Genomic DNA, 27587 nt, shown 5'->3' with positions numbered 1-27587 from the left:
GTGCTCCTCCCGCTGCCCTTTCTTCCATGACCTTTCGTCCTCTGCTAACAGATTCCCCCTTCTCCAGCCCTGTATCTCTTTCACCAGTCGACTTTCCAGCTCACTTCTTCATCCCTATCATTCTCTCCCCCTGCCCTCCCGGGTTAACTTGCACGCACTCCCTTGTACTTTTTCCTCCCCTGCCTGGCCAGCAGTATTGTGTGTGTGTGTTGCATCATACAGTGTGTCTTGCATCATACAAAATATGCACAGATTTTCGATGGCTTGTTCTTTGCGGCAAAACCCGGAAGTCTTCATTCATCGCAGGCACGGAGGAATATGGAGCTCGCTGGGCATTTGCTTGTGATTTTACAATTAATTTTCGTCTGGCTGTCCACTTCGGTGCTTGTTGAAGGTGAGGAGCTGCCGTCGGTGGGGGCTGGATCCGGACCTTTCCCCTGTGAGCACCCGACTCCCTCCATCCGCCCTTATACCCGGTCCGAGCCGGCCTTCGGCTGCCTGAGAGGTTTGAATGGGGGATCTGGCTGGTTAGGGAGGCACGTTTTGGGAGATCGGTGGGGGGAAAGAGAGGAGTGGGGGGTTTCGAGTTTTGGATGAAGGATCTCCTCCCCGCCCGCTGTCTTTAGAGGCCTTCAGATATTGCAACATAATTCAGCTCGTCAAGGCTGTTCCGCATTCGATCATGGCTGATTTATTATCTCTCTTGTCCCCGTTCTCCTGCCTGGTCCCCGCAACCGATTAATCTAGAACCTGTCAGCTTTCATATCACGGGTATATGTCCTGAAATGTGTCCGTATGATAATCTGATGGCGGTGGCGGAGAAGCTGCTTCTAAAACGTGGAGTGTGTGTACCTCCTCCTTGATGAGAAGAGATGAAATGCTCGAGGAACTGAGCAGGGTCCTGATGAAGGGTCTCGGCCTGTCCTAAAACGTTAACTCTGAATTCCTGTCCACAGATCCCCTCTGAACTGTTGAGTTCCTCCGGCATTTTGTGTATGTTACTCTCGATATTAGGGACGAAAGTGTACGGGTTTTCTGACATTGAGTGAGCGATCATGCCCCCTTCTCATCACTCCCACAGGGCAGGGGCTACAGCAGCCTTGGGTCCCACACGACCAGGTTCAGAAACAATTATTTCCCCACAACCAGTAGACTCCTGAACTAGCGTGGATAACTTCATTCACCACGACTCACAGGGGCTCTTTACAATTCTTGTTCTCAGTATTGTTTTTTTTTATTGCTTCTCTTGTTTTGCACATTGGTTGTTTGTCAGTTTTTGGCTGTTTATGCATAGTTTTTCATCAATTTCTATTGCATTTCTCTCTTTTCTATGAATGCAAGAAAATGTACCTCAAGTTATAGAACATAGAACATAGAACAATGTTGTGCTGACCCTCAAACCCTGCCTCCCATATAAGCCCCCACCTTAAATTCCTCCATATACCTGTCTAGTAGTCTCTTAAACTTCACTGGTGTATCTGCCTCCACCACTGACTCAGGCAGTGCATTCCACGCACCAACCACTCTCTGAGTAAAAAACCTTCCTCTAATATCCCCCTTGAACTTCCCACCCCTTACCTTAAAGCCATGTCCTCTTGTATTGAGCAGTGGTGCCCTGGGGAAGAGGCGCTGGCTATCCACTCTATCTATTCCTCTTATTATCTTGTATACCTCTATCATGTCTCCTCTCATCCTCCTTCTCTCCAAAGAGTAAAGCCCGAGCTCCCTTAATCTCTGATCATGATCCATACTCTCTAAACCAGGCAGCATCCTGGTAAATCTCCTCTGTACCCTTTCCAATGCTTCCACATCTGTCCTATAGTGGGGTGACCAGAACTGGACACAGTACTCCAAGCAACAGGAATTCTGCAGATGCTGGAAATTCAAGCAACACACATCAAAGTTGCTGGTGAACGCAGCAGGCCAGGCAGCATCTCTAGGAAGAGGTACAGTCGACGTTTCAGGCCGAGACCCTTTGTCAGGACTAACTGAAGGAAGAGTTAGTAAGAGATTTGAAAGTAGGAGGAGGAGGGGGAGATCCAAAATGATAGGAGAAGACAGGAGGGGGAGGGATGAAGCCAAGAGCTGGACAGGTGATTGGCAAAGGGGATATGAGAGGATCATGGGACAGGAGGCCCAGGGAGAAGACAAAGGGGTGGGGTACCCAGAGGATGGGCAAGGGGTATAGTCAGAGGGACAGAGGGAGAAAAAGGAGAGTGAGAGAAAGAATGTGTGTATAAAAATAAATAACGGATGGGGTACGAGGGGGAGGTGGGGCATTAGCGGAAGTTAGAGAAGTCGATGTTCATGTCATCAGGTTGGAGGCTACCCAGATGGAATATAAGGTGTTGTTCGTCCAACCTGAGTGTGGCTTCATCTTTACAGTAGAGGAGGCTGTGGATAGACATGTCTGAATGGGAATGGGATGTGGAATTAAAATGTGTGGCCACTGGGAGATCCTGCTTTCTCTGGCGGACAGAGCGTAGGTGTTCAGCAAAGCGGTCTCCCAGTCTGCGTCGGGTCTCGCCAATATATAGAAGGCCACATCGGGAGCACTGGACGCAGTATATGACCCCAGCCGACTCACAGGTGAAGTGTCGCCTCACCTGGAAGGACTGTCTGGGGCCCTGAATGGTGGTAAGGGAGGAAGTGTAAGGGCATGTGTAGCACTTGTTCAGCTTACAAGGATAAGTGCCAGGAGGGAGATCAGTGGGGAGGGATGGGGGGGACGAATGGACAAGGGAGTCGTGTAGGGAGCGATCCCTGCAGAAAGCCGGGGGGGGGGAGGGAAAGATGTGCTTAGTGGTGGGATCCCATAGAAACATAGAAAATAGGTGCAGGAGTAGGCCATTCTGCCCTTCGAGCCTGCACCGCCATTCAGTATGATCATGGCTGATCATCCAACTCAGAACCCTGTACCAGCCTTCCCTCCATACCCCTGATCCCTTTATCCACAAGGGCCATATCTAACTGCCTCTTAAATATAGCCAATGAACTGGCCTCAACTGTTTACTGCGGCAGAGAATTCCACAGATTCACCACTCGCTATGTGAAGAAGTTTTTCCTAATCTCGGTCCTAAAAGGCTTCCCCTTTATCCTTAAACTGTGACCCCTCATTCTGGACTTCCCCAACATCGGGAACAATCTTCCTGCATCTAGCCTGTCCAATCCCTTTAGGATTTTATACGTTTCAATCAGATCCCCCCTCAATCTTCTAAATTCCAACGAGTATAAGCCTAGTTCATCCAGTCTTTCATCATATGAAAGTCCTGCCATCCCAGGAATCAATCTGGTGAACTTTCTTTGTACTCCCTCTATGGCAAGGATGTCTTTCCTCAGATTAGGGGACCAAAACTGCACACAATACTCCAGGTGTGGTCTCACCAAGGCCTTGTACAACTGCAGTAGTACCTCCCTGCTCCTGTACTTGAATCCTCTTGCTATAAATGCCAGCATACCATTCGCTTTTTTCACCGCCTGCTGTACCTGCATGCTCACTTTCAATGACTGGTGTATAATGACACCCAGGTTTCATTGCACCTCCCCTTTTCCTAATCGGCCACCATTCAGATAATAATCTGTTTTCCTGTTTTTGCCACCAAAGTGGATAACCTCACATTTATCCATATTAAATTGCATCTGCCATGAATTTGCCCAATCACCTAAACTATCAAGTCACCCTGCATCCTCTTAGCATCCTCCTCACAGCTAACACTGCCGCCCAGCTTCATGTCATCCGCAAACTTGAAGATGCTGCAATTAATTCCCTCATCCAAGTCATTAATATATATTGTAAACAACTGGGGTCCCAGCACTAAGCCTTGCGGTACCCCACTAGTCACTGCCTGCCATTCTGAAAAGGTCCCATTTATTCCCAATCTTTGCTTCCTGTCTGCCAACCAATTCTCTATCCACATCACTACCTTACCCCCAATACCATGTACTTTAAGTTTGCACACTAATCTCCTGTGTGGGACCTTGTCAAAAGCCTTTTGAAAATCCAAATATACCACATCCACTGGTTCTCCCCTATCCACTCTACTAGTTACATCCTCAAAAAATTCTATGAGATTCGTCAGACATGATTTTCCTTTCACAAATCCATACATACTTTGTCCGATCATTTCACCGCTTTCCAAATGTGCTGTTATCACATCTTTGATAACTGACTCTAGCAGTTTCCCCACCACTGATGTTAGGCTAACCAGTCTATAATTCCCTGGTTTCTCTCTCCCCCCTTTTTTAAAAAGTGGGGTTACATTAGCCACCCCCCAATCCTCAGGAACTAGTCCAGAATCTAAAGAGTTTTGAAAAATTATCACTCATGCATCCACTATTTCTTGGGCTACTTCCTTAACCACTCTGGGATGCAGACCATCTGGCCCTGGGGATTTATCTGCTTTTAATCCCTTCAATTTACCTAACACCACTTCCCTACTAACATGTATTTCCCTCAGTTCCTCCATCTCACTGGACCCTCTGTCCCCTACTATTTCCATAAGATTATTTATGTCCTCCTTAGTGAAGACAGAACCAAAGTAATTATTCAATTGGTCTGCCGTGTCCTTGCTCCCCATGATCAATTCACCTGTTTCTGCCTGTAGGGGACCTACATTTGTCTTAACCAATCTTTTTCTTTTCACATATCTATAAAAGCTTTTACAGTCAGTTTTTATGTTCCCTGCCAGTTTTCTCTCATAACCTTTTTTCACCTTCCTAGTTAAGCCCTTTGTCCTCCTCTGCTGAACTCTGAATTTCTCCCAGTCCTCAGGTGAGCCACTTTTTCTGGCTAATTTGTATGCTTCTTCTTTGGAATTGATACTATCCCTAATTTCCCTTGTCAGCCACGGGTGCACTACCTTCCTTGATTTATTCTTTTGCCAAACTGGGATGAACAATTGTTGTAGTTCATCCATGTGATCTTTAAATGCTTGCCATTGCATATCCACTGTCAACCCTTTAAGTGTCATTTGCCAGTCTATCTTAGCTAATTCACGTCTCATACCTTCAAAGTTACCCTTCTTTAAGTTCAGAACCTTTGTTTCTGAATTAACTATGTCACTCTCCATCTTAATGAAGAATTCCACCATATCATTGTGGTGGTGGCGGAAGTTACAGAGAATAACATGTTGGACCCGGAGGCTGGTGGGGTGGTAGGTGAGGACCAGGGGAACCCTATTCCTAGTTGGGTGGCGGGAGGATGGAGTGAGAGCAGATGTACGTGAAATGGGGGAGATGCGTTTGAGAGCAGAGTTGATAGTGGAAGCCCCTTTCTTTAAAAAAGGAGGACATCTCCCTCATCCTGGAATGAAAAGGCTCATCCCGAGAGCAGATGTGGTGGCTTGCAAGAAGGGGATGGCATTTTTGCAAGAAACAGGGTGAGAAGAGGAATAGTCCAGATAGCTGTGAGAGTCTGAAGGCTTATAGTAGACATCAGTGGATAAGCTGTCTCCAGAGACAGAGACAGAAAGATCTAGAAAGGGGAGGGAGGTGTTGGAGATGGACCAGGTGAACTTGAGGGCAGGGTGAAAGTTGGAGGCAAAGTTAATAAAGTTCATGACAGTTCCCCTCTACCACCACTCTGCTCCGTCTAGTGGAATTAGTCTTTACGCTTAATAATTTCTCCTTTGGCTCCTCCCACTTCCTCCAAACTAAAGGTGTAGCTATGGGCACCCGTATGGGTCCTAGCTATGCCTGCCTTTTTGTTGGCTTTGTGGAACAATCTACGTTCCGTGCCTATTCTGGTATCTGTCCCCCACTTTTCCTTCGCTACATCGACGACTGCATTGATGCTGCTTCGTGCACGCATGCTGAGCTCGTTGACTTTATTAACTTTGCCTCCAACTTTCACCCTGCCCTCAAGTTCACCTGGTCCATCTCCAACACCTCCCTCCCCTTTCTAGATCTTTCTGTCTCTGTCTCTGGAGACAGCTTATCCACTGATGTCTACTATAAGCCTACTGACTCTCACAGCTATCTGGACTATTCCTCTTCTCACCCTGTTTCTTGCAAAAATGCCATCCCCTTCTCGCAATTCCTCCGTCTCCGCTGCATCTGCTCTCAGGATGAGGCTTTTCATTCCAGGACGAGGGAGATGTCCTCCTTTTTTAAAGAAAGGGGCTTCCCTTCCTCCACTATCAACTCTGCTCTCAAACGCATCTCCCCCATTTCACGTACATCTGCTCTCACTCCATCCTCCCACCACCCCACTAGGAATAGGGCTCCCCTGGTCCTCACCTACCACCCCACCAGCCTCCGGGTCCAACATATTATTCTCTGTTACTTCCGCCACCTCCAACGGGATCCCACAACTAAGCACATCTTTCCCTCCCCCCACTCTCTGCTTTCAGCAGGGATCGCTCCCTACACAATTCCCTTGTCCATTCGTCCCCCCATCCCTTCCCTCCCCACTGATCTCCCTCCTGGCACTTATCCTTGTAAGCGGAACAAGTGCTACACATACCCTTACACTTCCTCCCTTACCATCATTCAGGGCCCCAGACAGTCCTTCCAGGTGAGGCGACACTTCACCTGTGAGTCGGCTGGGGTGTTATACTGCGTCCGGTGCTCCCGATGTGGCCTTCTATATATTGGCGAGACCCGACGCAGACTGGGAGATCGTTTCGCTGAACACCTACGCTCTGTCCGCCAGAGAAAGCAGGATCTCCCAGTGGCCACACATTTTAATTCCACATCCCATTCCCATTCTGACACGTCTATCCACAGCCTCCTCTACTGTAAAGATGAAGCCACACTCAGGTTGGAGGAACAACACCTTATATTCCGTCTGGGTAGCCTCCAACCTGATGGCATGAACATCGACTTCTGTAACTTCTGCTAATGCCCCATCTCCCCCTCGTACCCCATCCGTTATTTATTTTTATACACACATTCTTTCTCTCACTCTCCTTTTTCTCCCTCTGTCCCTCTGACTATACCCCTTGCTCATCCTCTGGGTACCCCCCCCTTTGTCTTTCTCCCTGGGCCTCCTGTCCCATGATCCTCTCATATCCCCTTTGCCAATCACCTGTCCAGCTCTTGGCTCCATCCCTCCCCCTCCTGTCTTCTCCCATCATTTTGGATCTCCCCCTCCCCCTCCCACTTTCAAATCTCTTACTAACTCTTCCTTCAGTTAGTCCTGACAAAGGGTCTCGGCCTGAAACGTCGACTGTACCTCTTCCTAGAGATGCTGCCTGGCCTGCTGCGTTCACCAGCAACTTTAATGTGACAGTACTCCAAGTGTGGCCTAACCAGAGTTTTATAGAGCTGCATCATTACATCGCGACTCTTAAACTGTATCCCTCGACTTATGAAAGCTAACACCCCATAAGCTTTCTTAACTACCCTATCCACCAGTGAGGCAACTTTCAGGGATCTGTGGACATGTACCCCGAGATCCCTCTGCTCCACCACACTACCAAGTATCCTGCCATTTACTTTGTACTGTGCCTTGGAGTTTGTCCTTCCAAAGTGTACCACCTCACACTTCTCCGGGTTGAACTCCATCTGCCACTTCTCAGCCCACTTCTGCATCCTATCAATGTCTCTCTGCAATCTTTGACAATCATCTACACTATCCACAGCACCACCAACCTTTGTGTCATCTGCAAACTTGCCAACCCACCCTTCTACCCCAACATCCAGGTCGTTAATAAAATTCACGAAAAGTAGAGGTCCCAGAACATATCCTTGTGGGACACCACTAGTCACAACCCTCCAATCTGAATGTACTCCCTCCACCACCACTCTCTGCCTTCTGCAGGCAAGCCAATTCTGAATCCACCTGGCCAAACTTCCCTGGATCCCATGCCTTCTAACTTTCTGAATAAGCCTACTGTGTGGATATACATTGATCACAAATTTACCTTGAACTTTGAAAAGACTGGACAGGGGCCCACTTCTGTGTGTGTGTGTGTGTGTGTGTGTGTGTGTTTGTGTGTGTGTGAGAGAGAGAGAGAGACAGGCAGACAGAGATACCAGCCTGTAAGCCACTCCTTGTGATCTATTATCTGACGTGTAAACTCACAAAGCCCTGGATTAGATCCCAGCCTGCAACCCATTCCCAAGTATCTCTTACTCTATATATACCCCAAACCCCTGGATTAGGTCTCAGCCTGTAACACACTCCTGGGGATCTGTTATTCTATATGTAAACACACTGAACCCCTGGCTTAGATCCCAGCCTGTAACCCACTCCCAGTGATCTGTTACACGATATGCAGTGCCTAGAAACAGTCATAGTCATACTTTATTGATCCTGGGGGAAATTGGTTTTCATTACAGTTGCTCCATAAATAATAAATAGTAATAGAACCATAAATAGTTAAATAGTAATATGTAAATTATGCTAGTAAATTGTGAAATAAGTCCAGGACCAGCCTATTGGCTCAGGGTGTCTGACCCTCCAAGGGAGGAGTTGTAAAGTTTGATGGCCACAGGCAGGAATGACTTCCTATGACGCTCAGTGCTGCATCTCGGTGGAATGAGTCTCTGGTTGAATATACTCCTGTGCCCACCCAGTACATTATGTAGTGGATGGGAGACATTGACCAAGATGGTATGCAACTTAGACAGCATCCTCTTTTCAGACACCACCGTGAGAGAGTCCAGTTCCATCCCCACAACATCACTGGCCTTACGAATGAGTTTGTTGATTCTGTTGGTGTCTGCTACCCTCAGCCTGCTGCCCCAGCACACAACAGCAAACATGATCGCACTGGCCACCACAGACTCGTAGAACATCCTCAGCATCGTCCGACAGATGTTAAAGACCTCAGTCTCCTCAGGAAATAGAGACGGCTCTGACCCTTCTTGTAGGCAGCCTCAGTGTTCTTTGACCAGTCCAGTTTATTGTCAATTTGTATCCCCAGGTATTTGTAATCCTCCACCATGTCCACACTGACTCCCTGGATGGAAACAGGGGTCACCCGTGCCTTAGCTCTCCTCAGGTCTACCACCAGCTCCTTAATCTTTTTCACATTAAGCTGCAGATAATTCTGCTTACACCATGTGACAAAGTTTCCTACCGTAGCCCTGTACTCAGCCTCATCTCCCTTGCTGATGCATCCAATTATGGCAGAGTCTTCTGAAAACTTCTGAAGATGACAAGACTCTGTGCGGTGGTTGAAGTCCGAGGTGTAAATGGTGAAGAGAAAGGGAGACAAGATAGTCCCCTGTGGAGCCGCAGTGCTGCAGATCACTCTGTCGGACACACAGTGTTGCAAGCACACGTACTGTGGTCTGCCAGTCAGGTTATCAAGAATCCATGACACCAGGGAAGCATCCACCTGCATCGCTGTCAGCTTCTCCCCCAGCAGAGCAGGGCGGATGGTGTTAAACACGCTGGAGAAGTCAAAAAACAAAAAGTATTTACTCTCTCATGGAAGTCTTCATGTTTTATTGTTTTACAACATTGAATCACAATGGATTTGAAAACGCAAACACGAGAAAATCTGCAGATGCTGGAATTCAAGCAATACACACAAAAAATGCTGATGAGCGCAGCAGGCCAGGCAGCATCTATAGGAAGAGCTACAGTTGACATCAGGACAAAGGGTCTCAGCCTGAAATGTCTACTGTAGCTCTTCCTATAGATGCTGCCTGGCCTGCTGCGCTCACCAGCATTTTTTGTGTGTGTCACAATGGATTTAATTTGGCTTTTTTGACACTGATCAACAGAAAAAAGACTCTTTTGTGTCAAACTGAAAACAGATGTCTACAAGTGATTGAAATTAATTCTAAATGTAATGCACAAAATAATTGATCGCATAATTACTAACCCCCTTCTAGTCAGCATTTAGTAAATGCACCTTTGGCCAGCAATTACAGCCTTGAGTCTGTGTGGATAGGTCTCTATCAGTTGTGCACATCTGGACACTGCAATTTTCCCCATTCTTTTATTGTGCAAGCTCTGTCAGATTGCATGGGGATGGTGCATGAGCAGTCCTTTTCAAGTCCAGTCACAACTTCTCAATTGTATTGAGGTATGGACTCTGAATTGGCTACTCCAAGAAATTAAGTTTATTGTTTTTAAGCCATTCCTGTGTTCCTTTGGTTTTATGCTTGGGGCCATTGTCTTGCTGGAAAACAAATCCTCTCCCAAGTCACAGTTCTCTTTCAGATTGCATCAGGTTTTCCTCAGGGATTCCCCTGTATTTTGCTGCATTTATTTTACCCTCTACCTTCATAAACTTCCAGAGCCTGCTGCAGTGAAGCACCTCTACAGCATGATGCAGCCACCAGCATGCTTCATGTTAGGAATTATGTGTTTTTCATGATGTGTGGTGCTTGGCTTATGCCAAACATAGCATTTAATCTAATGGCCAAAAAGCTCAATTTTGGTTTCATCGGACCATAGAACCTTCTTCCAACCGACTTCAGAGTCTCCCACATGCCTTCTGACGAACCAGCCAAGATTTCATGTCAGAATTGTTTTCAACAGTGGCTTTCTCTTTGCCACTGCCCCATAAAGTTCCAACTGGTGAAGCACCTGCTGTTGTATCTGCAGCCCCACCTCAGTCACTGAAGCTTGTAACTCCTCCAGTGTTGTCATAGGTCTCAGTAGCCCCTTTCTTGCACAGTCACTCAGATTTTGAGAATGGCCTGCTCTAGGCAGATCTACAGCTGTGGCATATTCTATCCATTTCTTGATAATTGACTTAACTGTACTCCAATGGTTATTCAGTGACTTGGAAATTTTCTTGTATCCATCTCCTGACTTGTGCTTTTCAATAACCTTTTTATGGAGTTGCTTGTAGTGTTCTTTTGTCTTTACGGTGTACTTTTTGCCAAGATACTGACCCACCAGCAATTGGACCTTCCAGATACAGGTGTATTTTTACTACAATCATATGAAACACCTTGACTGCACACAGTGATCTCCATTTAACTAATTATGTTTCTTCTAAAATCAATTGGCTGCATCAGTGATGATTTGCTGTGTCATATTAAAGGGAGGGGGGATGGTGAATACTTATGCAATCAATTATTTTGTGTTTTATATTTGCAATAAATTTAGATCACTTTGTCCAGATCTGTTTTCACTTTGACACAAAAGAGTCTTTTTCTGTTGATCAATGTCAAAAGAGCCAAATTAAATCCACTGTGATTCAATGTTGTAAAACAATAAAACATGAAAATTTCTATGAGGGCTGAATACTTTTTATAGGCACTGTACCCCTGGATTAGACCCCAGGCTGTATCTCATTCCTTGGTATCCATGGGAGTGAGACAATCCAGGGACAGAGCCTGGGCCTTTCTTGTTTTGTGAATGGATATACCCACTACCTGACAGGAGCAGATTCGATGGGCTGAATGGTCTATTTCTCCAATTTCAGAAACTCTGAGACTGCCTGCTCAGCGTTGGGGCTTGTATTGTGTGCTGGGTATACAGTGGTGATTAATTTGTATCTGTTTTTTTTCCACAGATAATGTTATCAGAGAAAAAAATATAACTTATTCATCAAATTGCTGGTTGGATTTCAAATATTACAATATTTCCTGTAGTCTTATAAATCTTTCCATCAATGTAAGTATCCATCATAACCAATGGGCATTGAAGGTGGTGGGTGATGGTGGTGTGTTAGGGGTGGTGCGAATCTTTCGGATCACTGCGTCCATCTCTGGTGATGCTCTCAGGAAGGATGAGACTGTGCTGGGTAGACTTGAGTCACAGAGGTATACAGCACCTCAGCAGGCTCTTCACCCCCAAATGGTCCATACTCAGAAAGCCTAAAGAGACTTGGCCTTGACGAGGAGGCATACCGGAGCAAGATGGATCAGCTGGTTGAGTGGTGTTCCAGCAACCACTTTGCATTCAACATCAGTAAGACCAAAGAATTGGCTGTGGTCTTGCCGAGAGAGATGGTCCAATCTGCCTGCAATTAACCCATTGCCCTCTAAACCTTGCCTATCCATAAAGTTGTCCCGGTGGCTTTTAAATGTGTAATATGGGTGGGTTGCTGGGTGGTGTGGCTTGTTGGGCCAAAAAGGACTGTTCTGCACTGTAGCTCTAAATACAAACGTTTGTAAGTAAATAAAGTTCCCCATCTTATACTACACGGGATGGGATAGATGGTTTGTCCCGATGGTATCATGAGGGATCGTTCAGAGCATGTTGGGGGGGGGAGGGGAATGTGTACAAGCAAGTGGGCAGAGTTGATGTTGTTGAGAACTGTGTTGTCCCCTTCTCCTTACCACAACCCTTGCTTCCCTACCCGGGTCCTCACTCCTACAGGGCACAACAGTTGTTCAAGACAACAGCTTCATTCTGCCCATAACCAATTTCTCTACGTCTGAGGGATTCAAGGTGGACGACTGCCAAACCGTATTGGTGAGATGTTACAAGGTGAGAACCGCAGCAATCCAAGCTCCATCTCCTTCCTTCATCATTTCTCGCCATCTTCCTGCCCCTCTCCATTTCTTTTTTATTGTTTCCTTTCTTCCCTGCCACCCCTCTCTTGCCCTGTCCTTCCCCTCTACCACCCCGTCACTCCCTCTGCCTCTGTAACCCCCACCGACTCCCACTCCATCCCCCCCGCAGACCCCCTGCCCTGTCCCTTCGTTGTCTGCTCCCCCTCCCTTATCCCCGACCCTCTGGCATCCAGCTCTAATACACTACTGCGACTCTACAACCCCTTCCTTTACAATGTGCTGTGTCGAGCAGTTGTACCAATTCACATGTGAGTGATCCCTGCCACTGTGTCCCCTTTCTCTTACAGAACGGCATAGAGACGCATTATGTCGCTCAAGGTCAGTCTGGTCTTCCTGTATTGCGATCAGCATTTAATAGTAGACAGCACATAGAACACAAATTATACTGGGATCAAGGGAAAATTGGTTTATTATTATCGCAGGTTCCCAGGTTCAGTGAAAATCTTGTCTTGCACACTGTTCTTACAGATCAAATCATCACACAGTGCATTGAGGTAGAACAAGGGAAAACAAGAACAGAATGCAGAATGAAGTGTTACAGTTACAAAGAAAGTACAATAATGTACAGGCAGACAATAATGTGTAAGATCATATGACATAGGTTGTAAGGGCAGGAGCTCAATTTTGTACACTAGAGATCTATTAAAACATCCAGATAACAGTGGGGTAGAAGTTGTCCATGAGCCTGGTGGGATGTGTTTTCAGGCTTTTGTATCATCTGCCTGATGGGACAAGGGAGGAGAGAGAATGTCTGGGGTGGGTGGGGTTATCGATTCTGCAGGCTGTTTTACTGAGGCAGCGGGAACTGTACACTTAGAGAGGTGGGGAGGGAGATTTAACAGGGAGGTAGAGAGGACAGGGAAGTGAGGTCCACGGGGCTTTGTCCCCGACAGGAACCAGTGGCCTGCGGCAGGTCACATGAGGTGGCATAAAATGCAGGGATATGTTTTGAGCAGCAGAGTCTTGTGATGTCTGGAGGGTGTCCGGTGGAGGGGAGGGAGAGTAGGAGGGAGGAAAGGGGAGTCGATGAGGAAGGGTGAAATGCAGGGAGTTAGTGTGACTGTGTGATGGAGGGAGGGAAGGAGTGGGACAGAGGGAGTTGGGGAGAGTGGTGGAACGGAGAGAATGGGGTGGAGGGGAGAGGAATGGATGGAGGGGGTGGATGGAGAATGAGTGAGGTGATGAATGAAGATCAGGAGTGGGGAGAGAGGGATGGAGGTTGGATCCACCCCACTAACGTTATGGTTGCTCCTTTTTCCAGGGACAGAGGACACCAAAAGTAATAATGGTGAGTGGATCACCGAAGGTGACCCTCCATTATCCCTCATTCCTTTCCCCCTGCCCTCCTTCCTCACTCCCCTTGTTCACTCTTCCCCTCCATCATCCCAACCTCCCCATGTCATAAGGGGGTGGCTGGGAACGGACCAAGTGCAAGACACAGATGCTGAAGTACTAGGGACAGGACTAGGATACAGGTGAGGGCTAGGACATGGACACGAAAACTGGGAACCTGGAACAGGACTGGAGACAAGGGACTTGAGGCTTGGGGTCTTGAAGCTTGGTTTGGGATGAGGATTGAGGCTTGGGGTCTCCTGGGCAGGGCACATATTTCCACCCAACGGAGGCAAGGGACAGGAAGAGATAGAACCCACCACAGGGTAACAGCAGTCTGGCCTGACTTACCCGACGGTGGCAAGGGACAGGAAGGGACAGAACCCACCGCAGAGTAACGACAATGTGGCCTGGCTTACCCACCAGAGGCAAGGGACAGGAAGGGAGCTAGGTTCAGGGTGGCTCCAAGACAAGACTTCAGGCGAGACGAGGCGAGAGTTACTAGCAAGACAAGGCTTCAGGCAATGCAAGGTGAGACAAGAACTTCAGGCAAGGTGAGTGTTACCGCCAAGACAAGGCAGGGCTTCAAGCGAGAAAACAGAAGGCAGGGGAAGGGATACAAGGAGTAGGTCAAGAACAATCCAGCAGCCACGCCCTGGTCTCTGGAGATATTTATGCAGTCAGCCCCAATGAGAATCAGCTGTCTCAATTAGTGCTCAACAGGAACAGAAACAGGGTAGACAGGAAAACCTGGAGCAAGGGTCGATGGACCGGACCGTGAACCAGAATGCGGACTTCACGGACCGGACCATGACACCCCAGTATGATCATTCTCTCTCTCTAATCCTCACTTGCTCCCTACCCTTTTCCTCATTTCTCATCCCCTTTATTCATCCCCCCTCCCATGTTCCTCCCTTACTCCCACTATTTGGAGCCCATAATGATTGGTACAGTTATTATTGTCATGTATACCGAGATACAGAGAAAAGCTTGTCTTGCACACTTCATACAGATGAGATCATTACACAGTGCAACAAGGTAGAACAAGGTAAAACAATAACAGAATGCAGAATAAAGTCTTACAGTTACAGAGAAAGTGCAGTGCAGGCAGACAAGGTGCAAGGTCATAACGACATAGATTGTGAGGGCAGGAATCCAATTTCATACACTGGAGATCTATTGAATAGTCTGATAACAGTGGGGTAGAAGCTGTCCTTGAGCCCAGTGGGACATGTTTTCGGTCTTTTCTATCTTCTGCCTGATGGGAGAGGGAAGAAGAGAGACTGTTCAGTGTGAGAGGGGTCTCTGATTCTGCTGACTGTTTTACCGAGGCAGCGGGAAGTGTAGACAGAGTCCATGGCAGAGAGGCTGGTTTCCATGATGTGCTGAGCTGTGGCAATCGTTTTTTTATTGTTAGATGTACCGAGATGCAGTGAAAATCTTGCACACTGTTCATACAGATTGCCACATACAGATCAGATCATTACACAGTGCATTGAGGTAGAACAAGGGAAAACAATAACAGAATGCAGAATAAAGTGTAACAGTTACAGAGAAAGTGTGGTGCAGGCAGACAACGAACAAGATCATAACAGGATGAATTATGAGGTGAAGAGTCCATCTTGTCGTCCTAGGACACTGTTCAATAATCTGATAACAGCCGGGTAGAAGCTATTCGTGAGCCTGGTGGTTGGTGCTTTCAGTCTTTCTTGTACCTAAGGGAGAAGGGACAGTGTCCGGGTGGGTGTAATTGTGGGAAGGGGATAGGAAGGGAGAGGGATGGGGGAGTGTACGGAGATGGAGGGAAGAGCAGTAGGAAGTAGGTGAAAGGGAACTTAAGTTAATTTGAACTCGTTGCCCTGTGCACTGGTACAGTGGGCCTCCGATACAATGGACGTCTGGCTTGCAGCAGCATCACCAGCAATGTAGATTTAGGCAACACACAGGCAACGAAGACACAATCAGGGACCCGTTCCTGCTCAGATGGTGGTGGTGAATCTCAGCGCCACCTGGCTGTTGGCCGAGGAAGCAGGGAATGCAACTAAATTCTTTGTTTGCCAGAAAAAGTGTGATTAACAATCATCGCAAACGATAGAATGTAACTTCTGTTTCGAGTTGGAGACAATTCACAGTGGTGGCCATCACTGAGAGCGATTTAAGCGCCACAAAGGTTGAATAGAAGGCAAATCGAGGCTGCAGGGTCCGGACCCCGGAGCTAATTGAGACGACTGAACCCAATGATTGGATATCGATCAAGGTGCTGTGCCAGATTGCTGGGTCGGGATATTGGAGCCCGAGGCAAGGTACAGGTTGGTTCAGATCGTTGCTCCAGACACTTACTCGGCTCCACGCTGAATGATGAGTCTCGGACTCTCTTTGCGGATTTCAGTTCAGAACAGTATTTGCTTGCAGCTGTTGTTTGCATGATTTGTTTGTTCTTTTCTCTGCATGATGGGTGACAGTTCAAAATCCAAATAGTTAAAGGAAAGTAGCTGTTCTCGAACCTGGTGGTGTGGGACTTCTTCCCGATGGTAGGTGTGGGAAGATGGCATGGCCCGGATGGTGGGTGATCTACATGGCATGGTAGCATAGTGGTTAGTGCAACGCTTTACAGTACTAGCAACCCAGGTTCAATTCCCACTGCTGCCTGTAAGGAGTTTGTATGTTCTCCCTGTGAACCCGTGGGTTTCCTCTGGGTGCTTTGGTTTCCTCCCACTGTCCAAAGACCTACCGGTTAATTGGTGGTTAACTGTCCCATAATTGGGCTTGGATTAAATTGGGGGTTGCTGGGCGGCACGGCTCAAAGGACCAGAAGGGCCTGTTCCGTGCTGTATCTCAATAAATAAATAAGTCAATAAACAATTTGCACTACGGGTGGGCAATTTCTTTTTGTTCTAATTGGGTTCTTGTAAAAATTGTAGACAATTTGTGTTTAACCACATGAGATTCTACAGGGGCTGGAAATCTTGAGCACAAAGTGCTGGAGGAACTCAGCAAGTCAACGTTTTAGGAACAGCTTTTCCTCCACCATCTGATTTTTGAATGGGCAATGAACCCATGAACATTACCTCTCTTTTTGCACTAGTTATTTAATTTGATTGTTACTGCAAATTATAGTTATAAATTTATTTATTACACTGTACTGCTGTCACAAATAGTCAGGTTTCACGACCTGTGCCAGTGAAATGAAACCTGATTCTGTTTTCAAAGCTTGATGATTGGGGTTGTGCCAGTTGTTTCCGGACCACGTGGTTGAAGGGAAGTAGCTGTTCCTGAACCTGGTGCCGTGTGACCTCGGGTTTCTGTACCTCCTCCTTTGATGGGAGGTGTGAGAAGACAGCACATCATAAGGGACAGATGCAGGGGCCACTGACAGTGTGATGTGGAGGACACAACTAAATTAGGGAGTGCTGGAGGGAGGTAGGGAAGAGTAGGGGAGGGAGGGGTTGAAGTAAAGGGAGACTGGAGATACCCCACTAATGGTCATTTCACTGTTTCTACTTGCAGTGAAGGAAGAGGATGGAGACAGCAATAGTGAGTGATCCTCATCCTTCAATCTCTGCCTGCCTCTGTCACCTCTTGCTGTCTCATCCAGCACTCCCCGTCTCATCACTCTCTACTCCCTCCCTCCATTTCCCCTCACTCGCCTGCCCCACCTTCATCTGTTCTCTCTTTCCATCTCTGCATCATCACTCATTTACACCAACCCTCATTCCTTATTTACCCCCTCCCTTATTGCTCCCTCACCCCCTCCAACCATCCCCCTGACATGTCACCCTTCGCTCCACACCTTTCTCGCCAACTCGCGGCACCCCTCTGTCCACACGTTCCTCGCCCCCTTGCGCTTCCCCTCTCTCAACATTTCCCTTGCCCCCACTCTCTCTCCTCCACTCCCCCCATCTGTCTTTTGCACCATCCCTCTTCACACCCGTCTTGCTCCCGCTGTCTTTTCATCGCCGCCCCATCCGTCCCTCGCACTACCCCTCTTTTCAGATATTCCATGCTCCCTCCATCCTTTGGATTACCCCTCTCTCCACACCTCCCTTGCCTCCTCCGTCTCTCCCTCACTACCCTCATCTATCCCTTATGCGACCCCTCTTTCCACACCTCTCTCACCTCCTCTGCCCTTCTCATGTGCTATCCTTCAGTCCCTCCCTCGGGACAGAGGGGAACGAACCGAATGTGACTGACCTTGTTCCCTGCAGGATATTGGATCGGGGTAGTTGTGAGCGTCCTGGTCTGTCTGTTCCTGGTCTGTCTCCTGGCACTCGCAGGTTACTACAGGTAAATCACAACCTCTCCCTTTGGCCCCTGCCCACTCTCAGCTGTTGCACTCCTTGGGCATGCAGTGCCTGACTGTCTCTCTCCTTCTCCACACAGGAAGCTACATTGCCGGGATAAACACATTTTGCCCTTATGCTGTGAATCCCAAATGAAGGACCCCATCGAGGACCCTGCTGCAAAACGGAACCTTTGTGAATCCCAGGAAACCCTGCAGTCGGAGCAGCTGATGGACAAGACACCCAATTCCAGATGAACAACTCACCCCCAGCCGCACCCCACTTCCCCCCACTCCCCCGGCCGATCTCAGTTCAAGTGTTACATACCTCATGGGTATCTTGTGACTGTCTTATGACCTGATGTAATAGATTACCTGATGAGCATGATCTAATGGTCTTGTGGAGGCCACATGATGTAATTTTCCCACCGATGTGAGGTCAAATTCCTTGGTGTCTGCACTTCCGAGGAACTCACCTGGTCCCTGAGCTCCTCCATCCTGATCAAAAAGGCACAACAGCGCCTTTATTTCCTGCGGAGCATTAAGAAAGCTCACCTCTGTCTCAGAATACTGATGGACTTTTACCGCTGTACCATTGAGAGCATACTCACCAACTGCATCTCAGTGTGGTATGGCAATTGTCCCGTATCGGGCCATAAAGCACTCCAGCGTGTGGCGAAAACTGCCCAGCGGATTATTGGCACCCAATTGCCCACCATTGAGAACGTCTACCATAAAGGCTGCCTGGGCATGGCAAAAAGCATTATCAAGGATGCCTCTCACCCTAACCATGGACTTTTTACTCTCCTCCCATCTGCTAGGCGCTACGGGAGCCTCCACTCCCACACCAGCAGGCACAGGAAGAGCTTCTTCCCTGAGGCTGTGACACTGTTGAACCTCTCATCACAATACTAAGCAGCATTGCACCATATTGTACTGTCTCAGTACTTTTATATTTATATGCTGTAGCGCTTACTTTTTATTCACAGTTATTTTGTAAATAACTGTATGCTTTGCATTTCTGGTCAGATGCTAATTGCATTTCATTGGCTTTGTATCTGTACTTGGCATAATGTCAATAAAGTTGAATCTAATCTAATCTAAAAAGGATTCTGATTAGCTACACTGATTATGCATCGTAGAATATTCTGGACTGGGTTTTGAGCAACGAGGAAGGGTTAATTAGCGATCTTGTCGTGAGAGACCCCTTGGGTAAGAGTGACCATAATATGGTGGAATTCTTCATTAACATGGAGAGTGACATAGTTAATTCAGAAACAAAGGTTCTGAACTTAAAGAGGGGTAACTTTGAAGGTATGAGACATGAATTAGCTAAGATAGACTGGCAAATGACACTTAAAGGATTGACGGTGGATATGCAATGGCAAGCATTTAAAGGTTGCATGGATGAACTACAACAATTGTTCATCCCAGTTTGGCAAAAGAATAAATCAAGGAAGGTAGTGCACCCGTGGCTGACAAGAGAAATTAGGGATAGTATCAATTCCAAAGAAGTAGCATACAAATTAGCCAGAGAAAGTGGCTCACCTGAGGACTGGGAGAAATTCAGAGTTCAGCAGAGGAGGACAAAGGGCTTAATTAGGAAGGGGAAAAAAGATTATGAGAGAAAACTGGCAGAGAACATAAAAACGGACTGTAAAAGCTTTTATAGATATGTAAAAAGGAAAAGACTGATAAAGACAAATGTAGGTCCCCTGCAGACAGAAACAAGTGAATTGATTATGGGGATCAAGGACATGGCAGACCAATTGAATAATTACTTTGGTTCTGTCTTCACTAAGGAGGACATAAATAATCTTCCAGAAATAGTAAGGGACAGAGGGTCCAGTGAGATGGAGGAACTGAGTGAAATACATGTTAGTAGGGAAGTGGTGTTAGGTAAATTGAAGGGATTGAAGGCAGATAAATCCCCAGGGCCAGATGGTCTGCATCCTAGAGTGCTTAAGGAGGTAGCCCAAGAAATAGTGGATGCATTAGTGATAATTTTTCAAAACTCGTTAGATTCTGGACTAGTTCCTGAGGATTGGAGGGTGGCTAATGTAACCCCACTTTTTAAAAAAGGAGGGAGAGAGAAACCGGGGAATTATAGGCCGGTTAGCCTAACATCGGTGGTGGGGAAACTGCTGGAGTCAGTTATCAAGGATGTGATAACAGCACATTTGGAAAGCGGTGAAATGATCGGACAAAGTCAGCATGGATTTGTGAAAGGAAAATCATGTCTGACGAATCTCATAGAATTTTTTGAGGATGTAACTAGTAGAGTGGATAGGGGAGAACCAGTGGATGTGGTATATTTGGATTTTCAAAAGGCTTTTGACAAGGTCCCACACAGGAGATTAGTGTGCAAACTTAAAGCACACGGTATTGGGGGTAAGGTATTGGTGTGGGTGGAGAATTGGTTAGCAGACAGGAAGCAAAGAGTGGGAATAAACGGGACCGTTTCAGAATGGCAGGCGGTGACTAGTGGGGTACCGCAAGGCTCAGTGCTGGGACCCCAGTTGTTTACAATATATATTAATGACTTGGATGAGGGAATTAAATGCAGCATCTCCAAGTTTGCGGATGACACGAAGCTGGGTGGCAGTGTTAGCAGTGAGGAGGATGCTAAGAGGATGCAGGGTGACTTGGATAGGTTGGGTGAGTGGGCAAACTCATGGCAGATGCAATTTAATGTGGATAAATGTGAAGTTATCCACTTTGGTGGCAAAAATAGGAAAACAGATTATTATCTGAATGGTGGCCGATTAGGAAAAGGGAAGGTGCAACGAGACCTGGGTGTCATTATACACCAGTCATTGAAAGTGGGCATGCAGGTACAGCAGGCGGTGAAAAAGGCGAACGGTATGCTGGCATTTATAGCGAGAGAATTCGAGTACAGGAGCAGGGAGGTACTACTGCAGTTGTACAAGGCCTTGGTGAGACCACACCTGGAGTATTGTGTGCAGTTTTGGTCCCCTAATCTGAGGAAAGACATCTTTGCCATAGAGGGAGTACAAAGAAGGTTCACCAGATTGATTCCTGGGATGGCAGGTCTTTCATATGAAGAGAGACTGGATGAACTGGGCTTGTACTCGTTGGAATTTAGAAGATTGAGGGGGGATCTGATTGAAACGTATAAGATCCTAAAGGGATTGGACAGGCTAGATGCGGGAAGATTGTTCCCGATGTTGGGGAGGTCCAGAATGAGGGGTCACAGTTTGAGGATAGAGGGGAAGCCTTTTAGGACCGAGATTAGGAAAAACTTCTTCACACAGAGAGTGGTGAATCTGTGGAATTCTCTGCCACAGCAAACTGTTGAGGCCAGTTCATTGGCTATGTTTAAGAGGGAGTTAGATATGGCCCTTGTGGCTACAGGGGTCAGGGGGTATGGAGGGAAGGCTGGGTTCTGAGTTGGATGATCAGCCATGATCATAATAAATGGCGGTGCAGGCTCGAAGGGCCGAATGGCCTACTCCTGCACCTATTTTCTATGTTTCTATGTTTCTATGTTTCTAAAATGCTGGAGGAATTCAGCGGGCCAGGGAACTGTTAAAGAACAAAAACTAATCAAGAAAATAACCGGTATTCCCTTTATCTATTTGGTACACTATGCTGCTTAATTGAAGTAGGAGATTGCTGCCAAACAGTTTCTAACTAGTGTCAGCCACATACACTTACGTGGCCATTAGACACAACGCTGTTTGCATCAAGCAAGCAGTTTTTAAATAGCACCCGTTGTGTGTTTCTGTTCAAAACACAGTTGTTTTCTTTGCTGTCAAAGTTTTGCGAGAGATAAGCAGTAAGACAATTCACAACCGTTTTGCTCACTGTGGTTTCAAGCATTCAGGCTTGGATATGCCAGAAATAGCCAGGAGTGAAAATGGAATGATTTTGCAACTTCAACAAGTTAAAATACTATGAAGAAATTCAATGTATCAACAATCACTTTGAATGTTACAATGAAAGGGGAGGGGGGATTGTTGCTCGCTCCCGCTCACGTGTGGGAGGGAGGGGAGCTGAGGGGGACTTTGAGGTTCTTACATTTAACTGTTGTTCTTTGGGTCACCCCTTTGTTTTCGTGGATGTTTGCGAAGAAAAAGCATTTCAGGATGTATATCGTATACATTTCTCTGACATGAAATTGGACCTTTGAACCTTTGAAATGAAAATTTGGAGGATGCAATCATTGATATCATTGTATGAAGGCAGTCCATTATCTTTACTTTAAGAGCGCCTGAGTGAATCGGGACTATGACGTCAGTCACAGGGTGTGGATTTAAACAGAGAAAGAGAGAGAGAGAGAACGAACCTGTTGGAACTTCAGCTTGTCACTGCTATGGTTTGGAACTCTTCGATGCCCAAAAGGTTGGGTTGATTATCGGCACGCAGTGCGCAACGGATGTGTGACTGTCACTTCGTATAATCCATATGTGTGGATTTGTTGGAGTATCCTGTGGTATCACTTGTGTTGGCCCTTACCTGGAATTGGGGTGTTATGTGGTAACCTCTTGAAGATGATATTCCTGTGACTGTCATTTGGTGATATCTCCAGGTTGATTTTGGAATGACTCAATGGACAAAATCTTTGACGATTGTTATTTTGTTTATCCTGCGTGGAACCTGTGATGCTTCATATCGCCCTCTCTCTACATACTTCTATGTGGATTATAAATCTCTCCCCTCATTTATTTTGTGGATTACTGAATTTTATTAAGTGGCCACCTTAAGACTTTAAGAATTGTTCCTAAGCTTGATCGTTTGGGAGCTACATATACACACACATATATACACATAACACAGTTAACTTCTATTTATTTCATTTGAGTTACTATATTTAAAGTAGTTACTAATAAAGATAGTGATTTTAACATTAATGCCTGACTCAGTGTATAATCTACTGCTGCTGGTACGTAACAGGCATGATAGAAGCCGTCCTTGAGCCTGCTGGTATGCACTTTCAGGCTTCTGTATCTTCTGCCTGATGGGAGAGTGGTGGAGAAAGAATGTCCAGGGAGAGTGGGGTCTTTGATTATGTTGGCTGCTTTACTGGGCAAGCAAGAAGTGTAGACAGAGACCATGGAGGGAAGGCTGATGTGCTGAACTCTGTCCACAACTGTCTGCAGTTCTTTTGTGGTCCCAGGTAGAGCAGTTGCTCTACCAAGCCTTGATAGGATGCTTCCTGTGGTGCATGCCATCGGTACCAATCATTCCATTGCAACAGTGGACTACGGAACACCACGGCAAATTGCAGAATAAAGTGTTACATTTAAAGGGAAAGTGCAGTGCAGACAGACAATAAGGTGCAAGGTCAACAATGAAGTAGTTGGTGAGGTCAAAGCCACGTACTCACAGTCCATTCAATAGTCTTATAACAGCTCAGTAAAAGCTTTCCTTGAGCCTGACAATTGGTTAACTTGTAATATAACTTCCTAACCCTTCAACTCAGTGCCTTGACAAATTAAGGCAAGCATCCGTATGCCTTCTCACCCCCCTTCAAAGTATGTGGTCTCTCTGTGTTGAAATCTATTGAACACATTCCAAAAATCTCAATACAGCGAATTCCAGTTAATTGGGACACATTGGGACCAGTACTTTTTGGCCCAATTAAACGGCTGCCGCATTTAGTTGAAGTTTCACGGAAATAGTTAAAAAATGTATAAAAAAGATAAACTGAGTAACAGATTTTGTATTTAAATGAAATATAGAATAAGTTAAACACTGTTAATACTTCTACAGTACTATAAAACTATTAGTTCCTAATAACAATCAACAGAGGACTTCATCTGCATTGCTTTCTTTTCACTGTAAATGAGCAAATTCAGGAGAGACACTGACTGCAGATAATGGACTGCCTTCATACGATGATATCAATGATTGCATCCTCCAAATTTTCATTTCAAAGGTTTAAAGGTCCAATTTAATGTCAGAGAAATGTATGCAATATACATCCTGAAATGCTTTTTCTTTGCAAACATCCACGAAAACAGAAGTGCCCCAAAGAATGACAGATTCGTGTAAGAACCCCAAAGTCATCTGCCCCAGCTCCGCTCTCTCCTGCACATAGGCGACAGTAAGCAACAATCCCCCTCCCCTTTCATTGTAACGTTCAAAGTGATTGTTGATACATAGAATTTCTTCATGGTATTTTAACTTGTTAAAGTTGCAAAATCATTTCATTTTCACTCCCGGCTGTTTCTGGCATATCCAAGCCTGAATGCTTGAAACTGCAGTGAGCAAAACAGTTGTGAATTGTCTTACTGCTTATCTCTCACCAACTTTAACAGCAAATAAAAACAACTGTGATTTGAACACACAAACAGCGCTATTTAAAAACTGTTTGCTTGATGCAAACAGTGTTGTGTCTAATGGCCACGTAAGTGTATGTGGCTGACACTAGTTAGAAACTGTTTGGCAGCAGTCTCCTGCTTCAATTAAGCAGCATAGTGTACCAAATAAATAAAGGGAATACCAGTTATTTTCTCGATTAGTTTTTGTTCTTTAACAGTTGCTCCAAGTAAGTGGCTGCCCTGATGAACTGATGGCCCTGTTAACCAGAATCCACTGTATACCACATCTACTGTGTCACCTGACCAACCCTCCCCATCCTACCTTCATGAATAGATCAGACAAATATGTTGAATTCTTACTGACAATGCCTAACCCCTGAGTGTTCTTTTCTGCAGCTCATGATTAGAACATTCGATAGCCAAAGAAATTGCTTTCTTTCTTCTGGTGAATTTTCCCAACCCGACAACATTGAGAGACTCCTCTCTCTCCCTGGGTCCCTATAACACCTTCAGCTGCCTGCTTTACTGACAGCGAACCCTCTTGCGATGGACTTGGGAGAGAGTTGATGCAAATTGCTGATGGTATGGAGAGGAGTTACAGGGAACAACAGGATCCCACATTGATGTGGCCCATCCGTTGATGCCCCAGGCGCTGTCCTGAAGAAAACTCTGGGAGAATTTCTGACATGAAATTATTTTGTTACATAAGTTTCTGTATCCAATGGAGTGAATTCCTTGTGCATTGTACCTTATATGATGTACTTATCAGATATGTTAACCCAAAATATTCTACTGGATACGGTATGTGGATAAAGGATCTATATATTGTGGAATAGATTCAGTAGGCATTACATTTCATGTATTTATACATGACACAATATGTGGTAGGTGAGTTTATTACTAATGGGGTAGATCTATTGGGCATTATTGCAATGTATAGATTTTTACTGTATTTGAATTGTAATGTTGTACCCTATCACTACAATCTGTTGGTGGGTTGTGGTGGGGTATGGGCAGTTGATTGACGTGAAGAGTTGGGATGATAATTGGTGAAAAAGTGGCTGGCATGGACTTGATGGGCCGAATGTACTGTTCCAGTGTTGCCCCTCTCCAGTAAAGAAATGAATTTAAGTAGGATTAGTGTAACTGAATGGCTGGGGTCATGCTGGACGTGATGTGGCTTCACATTCAGGGATGTCATAAACCTTTGGAGACACAGAAGGGTTCCCAGGATTATAGGTGACCTGACCCGTGGGTTGTCTGACCTTTCCCAAATTCTCCCCTATATTTTTAGGGTGCTTTTAAAAATATAGTAATAATAATATTTACTATTAATAATAATGTGTCACGGTGTGATTAATGAGTGGATACGGTGCATGTTCCGTTCTGGGCCATGTTTGGAGGGAATGTATGATGAAATTAAATGATTACGGCAGGTGTATGCAGGTCGGTGAAACTGGATATTTCTAACGCAGAAGAATCCAGCTCCCATGGAAAGGAACCCATTAAAAACCTGGGGACTGCTTGTGGTGTGAAAATCAAACCCATCCAACCATTTTGGGCCCAATCCCTCAGATTGCAGATGATGTTTGTATGAGTTTCTATTTCAAGAGACAACACGGTGAAAGGCCCTTCCGCTCCAACCTGTGAAATGATGCCTGGTTTTAAGCTGGAAGAGAGGCAGTTTTTATTATGGATGTTTTTTTTTCCAAAATTCTATTATATTTCTTTATTTTCCTCTGAGCACCTATAAGGAAATGAATCTCAGGGAATATTGAACACACATTTTGTTGATAAATTTATTTTGAATGAGCCCGTGTCACCCATTTGTACCCATGTGACTTATGAACCTACTGACCCATATATGTGTATCATAATATGATAGACTTCACCCTGCAGTTTGAAAGGAAGAAGCTAAAGTAGGTGTATCAGTATTACAGTGGAGTAAAGGGAATTACGGAGGCATGAGAGAGCGGAGCTGACCAACATTGATTTAAAGGGGACACTGGCAGGGATGATGGCAGTAGAACAATGGCTGGAAAGGAGGTGCTGACATTGGAGAGGACTCAGAGGTGGTTTATGAAAAAGATTCCTGGAATGAAAGGCCTATCGTATGAGGAGCATTTGATGCTCCTTGGTCTGTGCTTGCTGGAACTTAGAAGAGTGAGGAAGGACCTCATTGATACCTACCGAATGTTGAAAGGCTTCAATAGAGTGGATGTGGAGAGGATCTTTCCTGTGGTGAAGTCTAGGACTAGAGGACACAGGCTCAGAGTAGACGGACGTCCATTTAGAATGGAAATGAGGAGGAATTTCTTTAGCCAGATGGCAGTGAATCCCTGGAATTTGTTGCCACAGATATCTGTGCGGGCCAGGTCACTGAGAGCATTTAAGGGAGAGGTTGATAAGTCAGGACGTGAAAGGTTATGAGGGAGAAGGCCGGAGAATGGGGTTGAGAGGGAAATAGATCAGCCATGATGAAATACTGGAGCAAACTCGTTGGGCCAAATGGCCCAATTCTCCTATGTCTTATGGTCTTTGGAATGAGGGAGGACACCGGAGCACCCGGAGGGGAAACTCCTTACTGAAATTTGAACCAGTGTGACTCTAACCGCTAAGCTACTATGCTGCCCTTTAGTACATGTGCGTGTTTGGTAGCACACAACCCGTTGTGTTAACTTCGCTCTGTCTGACAGTCTGCTGCTGTAAAATCCAGTGGTGCCTTGTGGTGATTCTGTCATTAAACACAGATGATCACTCCACAGTCGGTCTGCTGTGTTCAGAGCCCAGTCTGGCGCAGGGGCTGAGGGAAGGGGGTCAAGGGGTTATTTAGGGACTTGTTGGGGGGGGGTCCACCAACTCCGGGCTGAATTCTCTTACTCTCCCACATTCCCTACCGCCCTTCCCTCCTGGAGTTCCCTGCTCCCCTTCTCACCTCCTCAGTTGCTTTGTTCCCCCAGCCCCTCTCTCTACACTCCCTATATCCCAACTACACCTTTTACATGGTCTTCATCTTGCTCTTCCCTCTCTACATTCTCCTATCATGAGTGACCGCCTTCAAACAGAGGGACTCCATCCATCAGCCTCAGACACGGAAGGGCTCTTGCACCGCTGTCACCTGCCACCCAATAGGAGGGCACAATAGACCATAGACTCACTGGGACCAGCCACGGATCTCCTGGCAGTCTCAGTTCCTGGGCATCGGCATCTCGGAGAATCTATCCTGAGCTCAACACGCCGAGGCAGTCACAAAGAAG

General features: G+C 46.2%; 1 protein-coding gene across 1 annotated transcript; it reads left to right on the top strand.

Moving 5' to 3' along the window:
• The first annotated feature begins 221 nt into the window (after positions 1-221).
• Positions 222-19132, top strand: LOC134338846 (uncharacterized). Its single transcript, XM_063034988.1, has 8 exons — positions 222-394; positions 11427-11527; positions 12236-12346; positions 12720-12750; positions 13694-13720; positions 17272-17298; positions 17970-18048; positions 18145-19132. Exons 1-8 carry the CDS (start codon positions 319-321, stop codon positions 18299-18301), a joined length of 609 nt encoding a protein of 202 aa, XP_062891058.1. The 5' UTR covers positions 222-318; the 3' UTR covers positions 18302-19132.
• Positions 19133-27587: the final 8455 nt, after the last annotated feature.

This window comes from Mobula hypostoma, chromosome 28 (genome assembly GCF_963921235.1).
Source record: "Mobula hypostoma chromosome 28, sMobHyp1.1, whole genome shotgun sequence".
NCBI classification, from domain to species: domain Eukaryota; kingdom Metazoa; phylum Chordata; class Chondrichthyes; order Myliobatiformes; family Myliobatidae; genus Mobula; species Mobula hypostoma.
Note: the sequence above shows the minus strand (reverse complement) of the source record. Positions and strands in the feature narration are given on the sequence as shown.